At 46.8% G+C, this 18356-nt stretch overlaps 1 protein-coding gene across 1 annotated transcript in view; it reads left to right on the top strand.

Annotated features, from left to right (window-relative positions):
• LOC139165263 (zinc finger CCCH domain-containing protein 3-like) overlaps positions 1-18356 on the top strand; it is a 205966-nt gene that overhangs the window by 4379 nt on the left and 183231 nt on the right. The window contains 2 exon segments of the mRNA XM_070748399.1: positions 1567-2959; positions 6875-7044. Of these exon segments, the coding sequence (XP_070604500.1) occupies positions 1567-2959; positions 6875-7044 (1563 nt within the window).

An 18356-nucleotide genomic window follows, 5' to 3' on the forward strand; every position in this document is an offset into this window, starting at 1 on the left:
AGCCGGTTGACAGCTGCGAGCGGGAGCCCCAAGACGGAAGTACCGGCAGCGCCCCGCCCAGCTGGAGCTTCTCCTGCGTCGACGACAAGTTTCCTTTGTGGCCCAGCGGGAGGGCACTGGCGATGGGAGCGGGGGGCGGGGGCGGCCGCAGTGGCCGCAGGCAGTCGTGGGGAGATGGCGGCGGCGAGAGGGAGCGCTCTCTCTCTCTCTCTCAGCTGACTGCAAGCGGGAACCCTGACGGTGGTGGTTGGACGTGCTGCTAGACGTCGTACATGCTGGCGCTGCGGGCCTGGCATATACGGTGTCCAGCAGCACGTCCAGCCGCCGCCGTCAGGGCTCCCGCTTGCAGTCAGCTGAGAGAGAGAGAGAGAAAGAAAGAGAGACATATAAGAGAGGCAGAGAGAGAGAGAAAGAGAGACATAGCAAGAGAGGCAGAGAAAGAGACAGAGCAAGAAAGAGAGGCAGAGAAAGAGACAGAGAGAAAGAGAGAGAGAAAGAGAGACATAGCAAGAGAGGCAGAGAGAGAGAGACAGAGCAAGAAAGAGAGGCAGAGAGAGAGAAAAAGAAAGAGATATAGCAAGAGAAAAAGAGAGACTTAGCAAGAGAGGCACAGAGAGAGAGAGAAAGAGAAAGAAAGAGAGACATAGCAAGAGAGACAGAGAGAAAGAGAGAAAGAGAAAGAAAGAGATAGCAAGAGAGGCAAAGAGAAAGAAAGACATAGCAAGACAGTGAAAGAGAGAGAGAGAGTAAGAGAGAGAGAAAAGCAAGAAAGAGATAGCAAGAGAGACAGAGAGAGAGAGAGAGCAAAGGAGAGAGAAAGACATAGAGGAAGGGAAGGAGGGAGAGAGAAAGAGAGCAAAAAAGAGAGGAAGAAAGAAAGAGGGATGGAGAGAGAGAAAGAAGGGAAGGAAGGAAAAGAGAAAGAGGGAGAAATAGAGCGAAAGGGAGGAAGAGAGAGGGTTTTTTTGTCCAAACTTTTCTTTAGCCCTCCCCCCCGCCCCGCCCCCCCTTTCAGTGTTCCCCGGGATTTTGAAAATATGAATAATGTGCCGCGGCTCAAAAAAGGTTGGGAAACACTGGACTAAACAATGTCATCTGGCGGGACCCAGGGGAAGAGACTTCTCTGTGGTGGCTCCGACCCTCTGGAACCAGCTCCCCCCAGAGATTAGGATTGCCCCCACCCTCCTTGCCTTTTGTAAACTCCTTAAAACCCACCTCTGCCGTCAGCCATGGGGCAATTGAAACATCTCCCCCTTGCCCATGTAGTTTTTGTGTATGATTCGACTGTGTGCTTGTTTTTTATATATTGGGGCTTCTTTTGGATTTTTTAACTTAAAACTGTAATTTAGATTGCGAAATATTAGATTTGTTACTATGTTTTGTTTACCATTGTTGTGAGCCGCCCCGAGTCTACGGAAAGGGGCGGCATATAAATCCAATAAATCTAATCTAATCAAATCAAATCACCTTCTTGCGGACTTGGGGCAGGTCTCTTGCTTAAGCAGGCACGGGTAACCTAGAAGACCTCCAAGATCCCCTTCCAACTCTTATTGTTCTGTCCTTCAGGTCTCATTAACGACCATAAAAACACCCATGGGAATGCGCCAGTTCCTCCACCACCTGCTTCGCTCTCCAGGTGGAGGAACCCTAAACTCCCGGCCTTTCACAACCAAACGACCTTCGGCCCCAGATACGACCAGCAACCCTCCCGAGATTTCCCAGTCAGCCAGGGCAACGCGACCACCTGGCGGAAGAAATACTCCCTCGTCAATGCCCCGCCTAGACCAGCCCTGTCTTCAGCCTCCAGCGTTCTTCCGGCAACTTCCGGCGTGGCCCAGAGCAGTGACGGTAGAGAAGCTCCCGAGCCACAGCTAACGCTCTCGGAAGCCAAGGCCGTCTCCAGCGCAAAGGTAATTGTCGAGCTGCCGTCTGTCTCTGTGGCGGGTGATGCCACCGGCTTGGGCTTCCCGCAGGACTTTTCCAGATCAAGAAAGGCCCCGTCATCATCTTTTCGTGGACGCCTGTCGCCGGCTCCTTGGTCGTTCAACGCCGCGGACTCGACACCCACCAGTGCAACGTGCGCTTCCACTTTGTCCCACGTACCCCGTTGCGAAAGTGTGGCCGTGGGTGGAAATAACCGACCAGCGAAGCCCATCGGAGGGACCGAGCTGACCCCCAGTTTAGGCCGGACTATCAGCGAAAGTGCCATTACGTTGAAATCGGAACCTCGGCGGTGCCTGGCCTCACCTGAACAGGGAACCTGGAAGAAGCCAGCACCCCAGGGCCCCCACCCATATGGTTCATCCCGCCACCCCTCCCCTGCGGGGACAGCCAAGCTCAACCCCACCGGGAACTTGGGCCCGCCGGCCGGCTGCGCCCATTCGGGTGAGGAAGCATCTTCCAGCACTGGGACGTGTCTTTCCTCAAACAAGTCAGCCCTTTTCCTGCTCCCGAAGTCGTCTTCCTCACCCACTTCCGGCCGGTCTTCCCGCTTCAAGAGAGCCAGCTACACCTGGGTGGCCAACCCCAGCGGCAGATCCCCCCGAAGCACGAAGCGGTGGGCCGCATACAGGGCCCCTGAAAGCGCCCCCAAGCCCCCCGCCAGCTCCACCGCGGCCTCCCCCAAGTCGCAACCCAGGGGAGCGCATCTCGAGCCGGGGGCCAAACCAAAGAAGGCTACCCCGCCTTCGAAGCTGGCGGCTTCCTCCAGCCGCTACAGGTGGAAAGCGGCGAGTGCGAAGGCTGCTCCTTCCCCCTCGGCCTCGGTCTTCACTTGGAAGCGCAAGGAAGGGGTTGGGCCTGGGGAGGCCCCCTGTGTGGGCACCAGCACCTCCCTCCCAGCGCTGAGGCGGGTCCCCTCCGGACATGGCAGCCCCAGAGGCTTCTTCGGAACCAGCAGCTTTTTTAATTACAGGCTGAGGAGCTGGCCCAAACCCACAAAGAGGAAAGGAAGCGCCAGGTAAGTGAAGTGGCTTCCAATGTTTTCTTCCTTCCTTTTCTCTGGACTGCGGTGGCTCATCCCGGAGCAGGAGTGGAATGGAATAGGGGCACAAAGAGTAGAAAAGAGAACAGACAGATAGAATTCATTCATTCATTCATTCATTCATTCATTCATTCATTCATTCATTCATTCATTCATTCATTCATTCATTCAGCTTCTATGCTGCCCAATCCCGACGGACTCATGACCACATTGTAGTGATAGAAACATAGAAACATAGAAGACTGACGGCAGAAAAAGACCTCCTGGTCCATCTAGTCTGCCCTTGTACTATTTCCTGTATTTTATCTTAGGATGGGTAGATGTTTATCCCAGGCATGTTTAAATTCAGTTCCTGTGGATCCTTCCTTCCTTCCTTCCTTCCTTCCTTCCTTCCTTCCTTCCTTCCTTCCTTCCTTCCTTCCTTCCTTCCTTCCTCTTCCTTCTCTTTCATTCCTTCCTTCCTTCCTTCTTTCCTCCCTCCCTCCCTTCCTCATTCATAGAAACATAGAAACATAGACGATTGATGGCAGAAAAAGACCACATGGTCCATCTAGTCTGCCCTTATACTATTTCCTGTATTTTATCTTACAATGGATCTATGTTTATCTCAGGCATGTTTAAATTAGATTGGCTAGGTATGTATGTCAGGTCGATTGGATTGATTCATAAGTTTGTATAATGGGGTTTTATTGTTTAGAATTTTAGTGTGTTAAATTTTAGTATTGACTCCTTTCCATTCTTTTTTAATGTTTTAATTTTTTAAAAATAATCTTTGTTATTTACATTAAGAAAAAACCAAATACAGTAGTACCTCTACTTACGAACGCCTATGCTTTACGAACTTTTCGAGATATGAACCGGATGTTTAAGATTTTTTTGCCTCTACTCACGAACCATTTTCTACTTATGAACCCGAGCCGGCGCCACTGGGATGCCCCACCTCCAGACTTCCGTTGCCGGCTGAAGCGCCTGTCATTGCCTCGCTGGGATGCCCCTTTGCTCCTGCCCCACTGGGATTCTCTTCATTTCGTGCTTGCTAGAAGTCTGGGGGTCGGGGCATCCCAGCGCCGCCGGCAAGCACAAAGATAATCCCAGCGGGGGGAGGCAAAGGGGGAGGCAAAGGGGAACCTCCCCACCAGCTGAGGCGAATGGAGTGGGGACAGGGGCAGTGAGGAGAAGCGGGGAGTGGGGATAGGGGCAGCGAGGGTTTGCACGCATGATTTGCTTTTACATTGATTCCTATGGAGAAAAGTTGCTTCTACTTACGAGCGTTTCTACTTTCTACCATAAAATAAACAAACAAAGGCAAAGGCAAAAACAGAACACAACTTATACAGACGTATAGATATCATCATTCATGATTACAGTTATTTTATTTATTTATTTTGTCCAATACACAATGAGGGTTTTAGTTATTTTATTTATTTATTTTGTCCAATACACAATGAGGGTTTTAGTGGGTATATATCTATATACACATAGTAAAATACATGATGAAGGTTATAGAGGAGATACTCATAGTGAAATATATCTATGAAATAATAGAAAAGAAGATATAGGAATAGAACATATCAATGAAAGAATAGAAGAAGAGATATAGGAATAGAAGAAAGGTATAGGAGATATAGGAGAGCAATAGGACAGGGGACGGAAGGCACTCTAGTGCACTTGTACTCGCCCCTTACTGACCTCTTAGGAATCTGGATAGGTCAACCGTAGATAATCTAAGGGTAAAGTGCTGGGGGTTTGGGGATGACACTATGGAGTCTGGTAATGAGTTCCACGCTTCGACAACTCGGTTACTGAAGTCATATTTTTTACAGTCAAGTTTGGAGCAGTTAATGTTAAGTTTAAATCTGTTGTATGCTCTTGTGTTGTTGTGGTTGAAGCTGAAGTAGTCGCTGACAGGCAGGACGTTGCAGCATATGATCTTGTGGGCAACACTTAGATCTTGTTTAAGGCGTCTTAGTTCTAAACTTTCTAGGCCCATATCAAGTCTTAAACACTCAACAATTTATACATTTGCCAACCTTCCTGTTTTGGCCTACTTGTTTTTACATTGCTATACAGTATTATGCTGTCTTGTATCATTGTTACCTAAATCTTCATCTTGTTAATAGACGTCTTTCCATTTATTGTTTTATATTGTTGTAAGCCACCCCGAGTCCTAAGGGATTTGGGCAGCATAAAAATCAAATAAATAAATGAATGAACAAACAAACAAACAACTCAGTCAAGAACAATCCTAGTGATACGCAGCTAAATCTCTCAGTAACTCTTAATACATATTCAATACTATAAGTCTTACTTATTCAACTTACAAATACAGTGATACCTTGTCTTACGAAGTTAATTGGTTCCGGGACGAGGTTCGTAAGGTGAAAAGTTCGTAAGATGAAACAATGTTTCCCATAGGAATCAATGGAAAAGTGATTAATGCGTGCAAGCCCAAAACTCACCCCTTTTGCCTTGCGCCGCTGGGAATCCCCGCCTCCGGACTTCTGTTGCAAGCCGAAGCGCCTGATTTTGCGCTGCTGGGATTCCGCTGAGGCTCCCCTCGCTGGGATTCAAAGCAGTGCTGGCAAAAATGAAGGGAATCCCCGCGAGGGGAGCCTCAGTGAAATCGCAGCATCGCAAAAACCAGGAAGTCTGGAGGTGGGGTTTCCCAGGGAGGGGAGTCTCAGGGGAATCCCAGCAGCACAAAAACGGGCGCTTCACTGGCAACGGAAGTCCAGAGGTCGGGTTTCCCAGTGAGGGGAGCCTTCGGCTGGCAATGGAAGTCTGGAGGCGGGGCATCCCAGTGGCGGCGGCTTGGGTTCGTAAGGTGAAAATAGTTCGGAAGAAGAGGTAAAAATTTTTTAAACACCGGGTTTGTATCTTGAAAAGTTCGTATGAAGAGGCGTTCGTAAGACGAGGTATCACTGTACATTAAAGCAGCATTTGAACCCACAGTTCTAAATACAGCATAGTCACAAAGACAAAACAGAAATAGCAGAGAATAATCAGAGAGAGAGAGAGAGAATCACTTCTGGCTCTCTCTTGTAGCAATCTGCAACACTGGCTCTTAAAGCAATAGTGTTCTATTACTGTACATGTAAGCATACATTTATTGTGAGTGATCTGTGTCCAGCTCAGCTGGTCACTGATTTTGAGGTCTGTCTCGGTATCCTAGGCCAGAGTTTTTGCCAGATGCGTCTGAAGTGAGAGTGAAGGGGAGTTGGAACCTAGGGAACCACCAGAGACTCTAGGACCCCCAGCTATGGTAGTGTTTGAGTCAGAGGATGATGAGGACCTGGAGGACCCTATATTAGATGCGAGAGTCAGAAGAAGGAGAGTTGGACATGAATATCTCTATAGACGAGGAATTTAGGCATTGAATATCTCTATGGGACATTTGGCCACCCCTGGCAGTATATAGGACAATTACAAAGATTTATTGGTGCTCGAATGGCAGGCGCTAGTGTAACAGAAAGTGCCCAAATGTTTGGCGTTTCAAGAGGTCATGTCTCAAAAGTCATGACTGCTTTGAAAGAGAAGGGCAAACGTCCTCAGCCAAGCACAGGTCTGGTCGAAAGTCAAAGTGGTTTTAGAGAGACCGTCGGACTCTATTAAACGAATTGTTAGAGCAGATCGCAAGATCGCAGCTCCTAAAATCACTGCAGAGCTCAATAGTCATGTACAGAACCCAGTTTCCACAAAAATTGTTCAAATGAAGCTTCACAAATGTGGAATCCACGGAAGAGCTGCAAGCTGTTTCCATTTTTTTGTCCACCGCCTGTATGTCAACATAGTAACCATATATCATCTAAATATCATTAATGCGACTTAATTTCATATCCTTTGTCTAATTTTTTGTGAAGGATTCTGACCCGCACTCTGCTCTCCTTCCAGCTCTCCCACCCTCCTCCTGAAAAGTCGCTACTCCCTCCGAAAGCGCCACGCCACACGGGGAAGGTCCTCCCCCACCGCCCGTCGGACCAGCACAAAGGGCCTTGTGCAGATCGGCAAGCACAGGTTGCGCCGGCTGCCGGTCTCTCGCGCGCCCAGTTCACCCAAAGAAGGTAAGTAAGAGATGCTTTGGATTGGGAGATGCTGGCTGGGCAGTCTTGTGAGTGCTCCTTGTCCACCTCAGGTCATGTCAGATTTGGAGGAGGATGAGCCAGGCCCCTCTGGATCCCCTGGGCCAGGGGAGGTGCCAGCTGATCCAGAGAGTGAGAGTGGGGGAGAAAGTGGCCTGAGTGAACCCGAGGAACCACTAGAGGGGGCTGATGTGACAATGGGGGAGTGGTCCCAGTCAGAGGATGAGGAAGACATGAGAGTGGACAATATAGGAGATTTCTGAGAAGGCAAGAGGAGTTGCATAGTAAAAGGTATTAGTGTACAGCCTTTTGTCGTTGGGGTCTGATGTCACTTCCACGCAGTATAAAGGCAGAGGATGGTGGGAAGTGGGGTGGGGAGTCAACGTCATTCAATGGGAGACATGTGAGGCTGTGTGTGCGTGTGTGTGATTGAACAAGGTTGAAACGCCATGATTTCTGCCTCAATGGAAGACGTTCTCGGTTGGATGCTGAGTGCTCGGGATTTCGGTGAGCAAATTCATACGCTGAAATAATGAATGGACCGTTATCTGAAGAATGCTGGCTAGGCCGAGTTTGGCGCCTTTCCCGGACCAGTTTACATTTAGCTCCGAAGAGGAAGATAACTCCTTCCTTGCCGTTTCAAACCTGCTTTTTGTGATGGGTGCTTTTCTCAAATAAAGAGTTTGGTTTTAGCATAAAATAAGGGATTTCTGGTTGGGTGAGCAAGCCAAGAAGGTTGCTCGCCAAGAGATTATTCCCACTCTGATCCAAACGCTGATTTTTTGAAAGGGTTTCTAAGACCGGTGAGGGTCCGGGGGGGTGGGGTCTAGTATGTTGCAGTACCCTGTTACGTTGTTTTAAAGGGGGGAGGTAGGTGTGGGCTGCCTCCCACTTCTGAAAAACCTTGTGATCCTTATTCAGGGTGGTGGGATTGATTTAAATCATGTTGATTTAAATCCCGATTTGAATCCCAATTTAAATCTGTAGTTAAAAAAAAGGCTCAATTTCAACCAACTCGATTTAGATTGTAATTTTTTTAAATTTTTATTTTTATTGAATTTTTTGAAACAAAAAACATAAACAAACACATACAAAAAGTAGACACATCATACAATGTGTACAAGCAGTTTACGGAAACTTGTGCATTTTGAGATAAAGTTGTTTTTACATTGCCTTTTCTACATTGTCCTCTTTTATTTTATCTGTTTTTTTCATTTCGGTTTTTTCTCTCTCTCTCCAATTGTATAATTTTCCCCATATGGTATAATAGTCATTTCCCTGTTTATTTTGCAATTCCACTGTCATTTTACTCATTTTTGCGCTTTCTAGTATCTTTCTGATTACCATTTGTTCTGTTGGTATATTTTCTTTTTTCCAATTTTGTGCAAAGCTCAATCTTGCCTCTGTAAGGACATGGATTGTAAGATATAAATTTGCCTTTTTATGATGCCCACTGATAATACCTAGTAGGTATATTTTCGGTTTTAGTTCTAGTTCATAATTTAGAATTTCTTTCAACCCATTTCTAATTAAGGCCCAAAATTTTATTTATTTATTTATTTATTTATTTAATCAGATTTGTATGCCGCCCCTCTCCGCAGACTTTTACTGCTTCTGCTGGGCATGTTCACCACATAAGGGAGTATGTGCCATGGGGTGTTTTACAACATTCTCTGTTTAAATTACAGTATTACAAATTTTTGCTAGTCTTGCTGGGCTAAAAGTTAGATCGTCATTTTTAAACAGCAAACTCATCTCTGCTGTGAAAGTTGTGTGAATGCATCCACCCAGTGCGGGTTATCTTAGCTTGCGCAACTTGGATCCATTGAATGAGTTTACCAGTAATGTACAGTGTAATGTTGCAGAATATACGGTCTCATGATACCCAACTAAGCTCTACTTTGTGCTGAATAAACCAAATTATTAATGTATCTTAAACAGAAAACTTTAGATTTTTACTCCCAAGAGCATTATATTAAAATAAATTTGATTTTTTTTTAAAAAAATCCAATTTTAATCGACAAAAGTCCACGGAGAGGACTTCCAATTCATAAAATAAATATTTATCCACCCTGTCCCTATTCAGGATTGGGCTGTTGAAAGTTACCTGATTTTCAGAGATTTTGCCTGTGGAAATTTGTAGGGTGGGCTGATGACTCACCGGAGTGGGTGGGTCTTCTATGGGCTGTGGCTTATGGTTTGCTGATACCCAGCCAGGATCTGAGCTTGGGGTTTGACTCTTTGGCTTGTTTTTTCACCTAAGCTGCCCTTTTTTTTTACCTTGAAGAGGAAGATGAATGGAGGAAGAAGGCTCCTCCATCTGGCATTTTTGTGGCTTTTGAAATGTTGACAGTTTCAAAAAGCCGTTTGAAGATCTGGAGATTGGGGAGAGGTGAGCTTTCAAAGACAGATGTGCTTTACAGTTGTTTCGTACGCTCTTTATTTAGTTTACTCCCTGCCGGCTAACTCTGACTTCTTCATAAACAGAATTGCAGGTGGGGGAGACAAGTCTTTCATATATATTTTTAAAAATCTTTAACATAAATGAGAAGTTGTATACATGGACAAGAATTTGGAGAAATGAATGATAAGAAGTGACGAGAGGAGCAGAATTGATAACTGATACTGTTGTTTTGGAAAATATCACTCCTCTTATTAATATCACTATGATGAATGAGATTTGTCAGAGTTTTGATATACCAAAAGAAAATAAGGGATTTATTTTCTATAACTGCATAAGACTAATGATAACTATTGATGAATGTATGGAAGTTATGACAGAAATGTGATGTTTCTCTCTTTTAAATATGGAGAGGGTTCAACGTGTAGAGATGCAAGATTTATAATTGCAAATGTATATAATACATGTTGGCGCTTCTCTGTTTTTTCCCTGGGTTTTTTTTTTTTGGTTATTGTTTTTTGGGGGGGATTTTTGTGGGTTTTAAAAAACATATTGCTTTCGTTTTTGTATATGTCAATCTGTTTTTTTAATATTCTTAATAATTTTTTTAAAAAAATCTTTAAATGGCAAGGGAAAAAATGGCTTAGATTATTTCGCCTACTCAACGCACAACCTTCGCTCAAAGCATCGTCTTCGGAGAGGGGCGGCATACAAATCTAATAAACTATTATTATTATTATTATTATTATTATTATTATTATTATTATTATTATGATCATCATGATCATCATCATCATGATCATCATCATCATGATGTTTCTGCTTTTCATAGAAACATAGAAGACTGATGGCAGAAAAAGACCTCATGGTCCATCTAGTCTGACCTTATATTATTTCCTGTATTTTATCTTAGGATGGGTCTATGTTTATCCCAGGCATGTTTAAATTGAGTTGCTGTGGATTTACCAACTATGTCTGCTGGAAGTTTGTTCCAAGCATCTACTACTCTTTCAGTCAAATAATATTTTCTCTCATTGCTTCTGATCTTTCCCCCAACTAACCTCAGATTGTGCCTCCTTGTTCTTATGTTCACTTTCCTATTAAAAACACTTCTCTCCTGAATCTTATTTAACCCTTTAACCTGTTTAAATGTTTCGATCATGTCCTTCCTTTCCCTTCTGTGCTCCAGACTGTGCAGGTAGAGTTCATGGAGTCTTTCCTGATAAGTTTTCATGTTTGTGTCTCCTTTTTTTTACAACTAGTGTTCTTTTGTGCTGTTCCCCGGGGAGGAAAAAATAAACACTTTGTGTACGTGACCTACATTCATTGGGTGTGACGCGCATTCCAGTGTGTAAGTTGGTGTTCTCCGTACTGAAGGAGCGGGTCCAGCAGTCACATGGGTTGCTCATGTCCAATCCGGTGGAACTGAGCCTAGTGTTAAAAAAGCTTGCTGGATCCGCCCCTTCCCCAGAATTCGCTCAGTTCTCGCATCCTGCGGTATTATTGTGATTAGCTCGTTCAACCTTCTAACACCTTCCCTTCGATCTTTCCTTCAAAATTAGTAAGATATTATTGTATTTATCTTGTTACTTGCCTAATTAGCGCCAGCCGTTTGCGGCTAGGCTTTTTTATCGGGAGAAGTAGCGGTTTCGTTTTCCCGCGGCTTTTTTCGCCGCTAACGATTCCCGCTGCCGCTTGTGGATTCTTTCAATCCTTCGGCCCGGAGGTCTTTGGGCAAGTATTTATATATTTATATACTGATATTCTATTGTTTAAAGGGCTATACCTCCTGCGGTGCGAGACGCTTTTTCTAGTCTCCTGGACTTAGCCGATCGCTTCCCCTTTAAAAATAACAGTTACGGAGCGATTTTTTTCGGCGCGAAGGCCTTCGCGCCTTTTTAATTTAGGCCTCTCGTGTTGGCCTTCTGCCAGCCGCGTGTGCCTTAGTCCACCGCTCGGATCCTGGAGTGGGCTTTGAGACGCTCAGGCTTAATTCTCCACCGGCTAAGCCTCCAACCAGAGTGCCTTGGTTACTTTTGTTAAAGTTTAGGGAGGCTGGCCACGCTGTATTTGAGGACACGAACTCTGGGTTTGCCCAGATTGCCCTCAAGTCTCAGCAGCTCCGAGGCCTAGGAGCAGGATCCCTTCCTCTTGGGAAACCCTTGGAATTCTTCTCCCTAATAATTCAGTTTATTTGGCTCAGCCTTGTCTTCTGTTAATTGTCAGACTATGGCTTCTTTTCCCAAGAGAGGCACCACTCAAGGTCCCAGAGAGGCCAGGCCTACAGGTGATGAGATTACCAGTATCCCCCAGGCCTCGACCTCCTCTTCTTCAGGGACCCGCCCCTTGACCAAAGTCACCAGGGCTGAGAAGAGAAGGGACCAAGCCCTACAAAAAATCCATGATAAATCAGCAAAACGATTGAAAGTGCAGGCCCAAGTGCTCAGTAGTCATGACCCCCCAGAGGCTCCTAATCTGCCTTCTTCTGGGGTCACTGTGTTATCTCTGGATGAGCCAAACCTAGACAGACCCCAACCTAACCTATGGGGATTAGGTCCAGAGGAACCAGATATTATTGAAGATTCCTCCCAGCCAGGATCCTCTCAGGCTTTCAGGGATTCTTCTGCCATTCCTGCTGATATTTCTAGCTTACCTCCAGAATTCCAATCTATTTTTTCTGTGTTATCCAAGGCCATTGATGCCAAACTTTCTGCCATCAATGCGCCCTCCTTACCTCATCCACCTCCTCGTCCCTCCCGTCCCTTGGGTTCTTCCCCAACGGTTAGAGCTCCAATTCAGGACGAATCAGATTCTTCTCAGGATGAATATGAGGATATGGAAGAGGATGAGGATCCATTTCAAGGCCTCTCAGACGATGAGGAATCCCAAATAAAGGTTCCTTCTCCAGTTACTATTTTTCCCTCTCAATTGTTCAAATCTCTCCTTCTCAAAGCTAGAATTTCCACAGGATTAGCGGCCCAAGAGAAGCAGGCCACCACATCCACTGACCCTCCGGAGGAGAATTTACCCTACTTCACAGAGGAACAGGAGGATAACGAGGTAATCCCTATGCCAAAATTGTTTAAAGATGCCTTACTTAAACAGTGGGATTTTCCAGCTTCTGGGCTTAATCCCACTACCAAGGACAAAAAGTTGTACAAACTCTCTTCTTCCTATGAGGATCTCCTATCCTTTCCCAAACCGGATGAACCTGTCAAAATCCTTCACTCGGCGGCTGCCGTGCCAGGCGAAGCAGAGGAGGTCCTTCGTCCAGAGGACAAGCGGATTGAACAGATGCTCAAAAGAGGGTTCACCGCAGACTCCTGGGCTATTAAGAATTCAGCAGCGGCTTCCTTTTTTTCCAGAGCCATGCTCCTGTGGCTTCGCCAACTTCAACAGCATATTCCTCCCGATGATTTAAGAGGTCAACAGGACTTCAACAAGGTATTTGCAGCTGCTCAGTACGTGGCTGATGCCACGTTACAGTCCACCAGATTCGCAGCCAAGTCTATTGCGGCCTCCACAACGGCCAGAAGACTCCTATGGCTTCGTCCCTGGCAAGCAGGAGTACGTCAGAAGTGGCAGTTATCTCTGGGGCCATTGAAGCGCGATTTGCTTTTCGGAGATCTTCTGGATCCACTCCTCACAGAAACCACGGACAAGAAGAAAGTATTGGGGCCAACCACCAAAAAGACCACCAAAACGCAGTCCTTTCGCCGCCCAGGGCGTCAACAAGATCAAGCGGCTACCTATCAGAGAAACCCAGGTCAGTATTCCCCCCGCTTTCGTTCCCAAGGTAGGAACTCCAGGGGCAGAGGATTTCGCTACCAAAGAGGAGCGTCCTCTAACAGGGCTTCTAAAAAACCTAGATGGTAGTTCTTCCTCGATTCCCATAGGTGGCCGCCTAGCCTACTTCTCCTCTAGCTGGCGTCTCACTTCCAAGGATCCCTGGGTTATTGACACTGTTCAAAAAGGTCTCCTTTTAGAGTTTACTTCTCCTCCCCCTAAACGTTTTATTTCCTGCCCTTCTCCCAGGTCCTCCTCAGATCGTATCCGTATGGAGGAGGCCATTTCCCATTTATTGTCCATCAGAGCCATTCAACCGGTCCCCCCCGGTCAGAAAGGCCGAGGTTTTTACTCCATCCTCTTTATGGTTCCTAAGTCCTCCGGAGGTTGGAGAGCTATTTTGGATTTAAAGAAGCTGAACCTATTCATCAAATATAGGAAGTTTAAGATGCACTCCTTACCATCCATTTTAGCCGCCATCCACCCGGGGGATTTCATGGTTTCTTTAGACCTCACTGAGGCCTACCTCCATATTCCTATTGCCAAATGCCACAGAAAATTCTTACGTTTCTCCTTCCAGGGCAGGCATTTCCAGTATAGGGCTATGCCATTTGGTCTTTCCTCGGCCCCTAGGGTCTTTACAAAGCTCTTGGGGTCGCTGGCGGCCTATATCCGGGCTTCGCCCATCCACATTTTATGTTACCTAGATGACATTTTGGTTCATGGGAACTCCCTAGAGAAAGTTAAAGTAGATCTTTCTGTCACCATGTCAGTTCTACAGAACCATGGTTTTTCCATCAACTTTGACAAAAGTCACCTCCAGCCTTCCACCTCCATTTTGCACCTGGGATCCATTATTAATTCAGAATCCTCCCAGGTCTTCCTCTCTCCTGAGAGAAAAAATAATATAGGGGAGTTGATTTCACGCATTTTACTTCAACCGTCAGTTCCCATAGTAACCCTGTCTTCTCTTTTGGGGAAGATGGTGTCATGCATAGGCATCATTCCCTGGGCTCGCCTTCATGCTAGGGAACTACAGTGGCTCCTATTACCCTTTCAGAGATCGGGGCACAGCAACTCAAGTCGTCGCATTGTCATCCCATCGATTGTTCGCAGATCTCTCAAGTGGTGGATGTCTCCGGCCATGGACAAAGGATCCCCTTTCAGGTGCCCGGAACAATTCGTCATCACCACAGATGCCAGTCTATCAGGATGGGGCGCCCATGCCCAGGGGATGATAGCCCAGGGCATGTGGTCTCCGGAGGAAGCCTCCAAGCCAATCAATTGGCTAGAGTTAAGAGCCGTTTCCCTGGCTCTGAAACAATTCATCCCTCGCATCCCCAACCGGCACGTTCTCATTCTCACCGACAACATAGCCACAAAAAGCCACATTTGCAGACAGGGGGGCACGAGATCCAAGGCCCTCATGAGGGAGGCCCTCAAGTTAGGCCTTTGGGCAGAAAAACACCTTCTGTCGCTCCTAGCCGATCACATCTCGGGGAGCCTCAACGTCCAGGCGGATTGGCTCTCTCGAGCAACGATAGACCCAGGAGAGTGGAATCTCCATCAAGACCTGTTTCATCAAATCAGCCTCAAATTCGGCCTACCAGTACTGGACCTCTTTGCGACCGAAGCGAACGCCCAACTCCCTCGCTTTTTTTCCAGATTTCCATCCCCGGGAGCAGAGGCAATCAATGCCCTCAGGAGCCCCTGGCCTCCAGGACTCCTGTATGCATTCCCTCCAATTCCAATTCTCCCGGACGTGATTCACAAGGTCCTCATCGAGAGGGCCCGAGTAATCCTAATCGCCCCTCATTGGCCCCGCCGGCCCTGGTTCGCGGATCTACAACAGCTGTCCGTCCAGGACCCCTGGCGACTCCCTGTTTCGGGGGATATGCTACGGCAGGGGGCCTCATTCCATCCAGACCCGGAGTGGTTCCACCTCACCGCCTGGCTGTTATCAGGAGAGACTTAGAACTGCGTGGACACGACCCCGACACAGTGGAGGTCATTTTAAAGGCCAGAAGAGGTTCGACCAATCGAATCTACGACCATACATGGTCCAAGTTCCACCAGTGGTGTCTACAGGAAGGGTTTTCTCCCCTGTGCATCCCCATACACAGGATCATCTCCTTCCTTATGCAAGGTTTCCATCAAGGCCTTTCCACCAGCACTCTCCGGCGTCATCTGGCGGCCATTTCCTCTGTCCTAGCGGGGCCCCGCAGACAGCCTCTCCATTCCTTTCCAGAAGTTCAGGAATTCCTCAAAGGTATAGCCAACCTCAGACCTTCCAAGGTCCACAGATATCCTTCCTGGGATTTGCCACGGGTTCTCCATTCCCTCACACAGACACCCTACGAACCCCTAAAATCTGCGTCCCTAAGGTACCTATCCTTTAAGGTAGCATTTCTGGTGGCTATTACCTCTGCCCGACGCATTTCGGAGTTGGCAGCCCTTTCAATCAGGCAGGACCTCTGCCAATTTCATCAGGACAAGGTAGTCTTACGAATGGACCCCACCTTCTTACCCAAGGTCAGTTCCATGTTCCACAGATCCCAAGATATCGTCTTACCTTCCTTCTGTCTCCAACGGGACCATCCTTTGGCAATTAGATGGCACACCCTGGATCTCATTAGAGCGCTTAGGATCTATATCCAACGCACAGGACCCTTTCGGAGGTCGGAAGCACTTTTCGTAGCCTATCACCCCAGAGTCATGGGCGCCAAAGTGTCTTCAACAGTGATAGGCTGGTGGATCAGAGGGACTATCTCTAAGGCCTACGAGTCGGCTTCCCTCTCAGTTCCAAAGAACATCACAGCGCATTCCACCAGGAGCGCAGCCACTTCGGCCGCTTGGGCGACTCAAGCTCCGTTGGAGGAGGTCTGCAAAGCAGCCACTTGGGCCTCGCCAAATTCCTTCATCAGGCACTACAAGATTGATTCTTACGCCTCAGCGGACGCTGCCTTCGGCAGAAGGGTACTCCAATCTGTTATCTCTCACGATAGCAATCTAATCCCACCCTAGGGACCAATCTATTGGGTATGTCCCATGTGACTGCTGGACCCGCTCCTTCAGTACGGAGAATAGGCGTTGATTGCTTACCTGAACGCCTCTTCTCGTACGGTGAGCGGGTACAGCAGTCACTTCCCGCCCTTGTTTGTGTCTTCTCTATCTTCTGTAACCTTTCTTTCCTCTAACTATGAGAGTTGAACACTAAAGAGCTTCACATCTGAGCCTAGTCTACGGATTCGCGAATTCTGGGGAAGGGGCGGATCCAGCAAGCTTTTTTAACACTAGGCTCAGTTCCACCGGATTGGACATGAGCAACCCATGTGACTGCTGTACCCGCTCACCGTACGAGAAGAGGCGTTCAGGTAAGCAATCAACGCCTATTTTGGTTGTGGATGTTGGTAAATGGTGATGCTGAGGCTGATGTTATGGTGCCTTCGTGACTAAGAAAGGATTTCGTAATAGATTTTGGGTGTATGACTGGAGAAATCAGGCACTCAAGTGCAGATTATATAGGGCGGTAATGGCAAAGCTTTTTTGACTTGGGTGCCAAAAGGGTGCAAACATACATGGTTTGTATTTGTATCTAGTGGCAAGGGCTAGTAGTGTAGTCCATTCCTGGCCCTGCCTCTTTCTCCTCCTCTTCTTATTTAAAAAAAATAAATAATAATAATAATAATAATAATAATAATAATAATAATAATAATAATAATTTATTAGATTTGTATGCCGGCCCTCTCCGAGGACTCGGGGCGGCTCACAACAAATAAAACATCATATACAAATCCAATGTTAAAAACAGTTTTTCTTCCTCTGCTTCCTCCTCTTCATCTCCTTCTCTAGTACTTCCTTCTTGTCTCCTCTTCTTCCTTCTCTTCCTCTTTCCCTTCATCCTCCTGCTCCTCCTTTCTTCTTCTTCTACTTTTCTTCTTCCCTTTTTCTTCCTCTTCTTCCTCTGCTTTCTTCTCCTCTTAATCTCCTCTAGCTTTTTCTCCTCCTCTCTTCCTCCTTCTTTCTCTTCTTTCCTTCTTCCTTTTTTCCTTCTCTTCCCCTTTATCCTTCTCCTTTCTTCTTCCTCCACTTTTCTTCCTTTTTTCTTCCTCTTCTTCCTCTGCTTTCTCCTCCTCTTCATCTCTAGCTTTTCCTGCTCCCCTCTTCCTCCTCCCATCTTCTTCCTCTTCTTTCCTTCTTCTTCTTCCTTCTTTTCCTCTTTTCCTTTATCCTCCTCCTCCCTTCCTCCTCCACTCATCTTCCTCCTCTTCCTCTTCCCCTTCTTCCTCCTCCCTTCTTCCCCTTCTTCCTTCTCTTCCTCTTTCCCTTTATCCTCCTCCTCCCTTCTTCCTTCTTCCTCTACTTTCTTTCTTCCTTTTTACTTCCTCTTCCTCTTCTGCTTTCTTCTCTTCATCACCTTCTCTAGTATTTGTTTGTTTGTTTTATTTATTTATTTATTTATTTGACTTCTATGCTGCCCAATCCCGAAGGACTTCCTCCTCCTCGCCTCTTCTTCCTCCTATTTCCTTCTTCCTCCTCCTTTCTCTTTCATCTTCCTTCTTTGCTTCCTCTCCCCCTCCTCCTTCATTCCTCTTCTTCCTCCTCTTCCCCTTCATCCTCCTGCTCTTCCTTCTCCTCTTCCTCTTCCTCTTTATCCTCCCTTCTTCCTTCTTCCTTTTCTTCTTCCTCCATCATCTTTCATCCTCATGTTTGGGGTCCTTCTCCAGGGGCCGGAGCAGCTGGCCTTCTCTCACCCCCCCCCTCCCGGACTCTTCAGCGGAGGCTCAGGTGACGCCCCCTCCTTTCCCCCCCTTCACCTGTAGAGGGCAGTCTTGTCCCTCCCGTTTTTCCCGGCCCACCTTTTTTCCTGGTAATTGATTGCCTAATTCGCTCTTTATGTGAAAGAAACCAGATAGCGGGTAATTTGCAGCAATAACCTGCTATTGCCAGGGCCGGTATCAAAACTCCCCTGTTCATTTCAAGTGGCAGATAAAACACTAATATATAATTATCCTTGCAAATTGGATTGTTTTAAATAACCAAAAGACTGCGGCCAGGAGGAACACTCCCTCCCGTCTCCCTTGAGTTTGGGGGGGGGGGGGCAGAG

The sequence above is a fragment of the Erythrolamprus reginae genome, chromosome 3 (genome assembly GCF_031021105.1).
Source record: "Erythrolamprus reginae isolate rEryReg1 chromosome 3, rEryReg1.hap1, whole genome shotgun sequence".
NCBI lineage: Eukaryota > Metazoa > Chordata > Lepidosauria > Squamata > Dipsadidae > Erythrolamprus > Erythrolamprus reginae.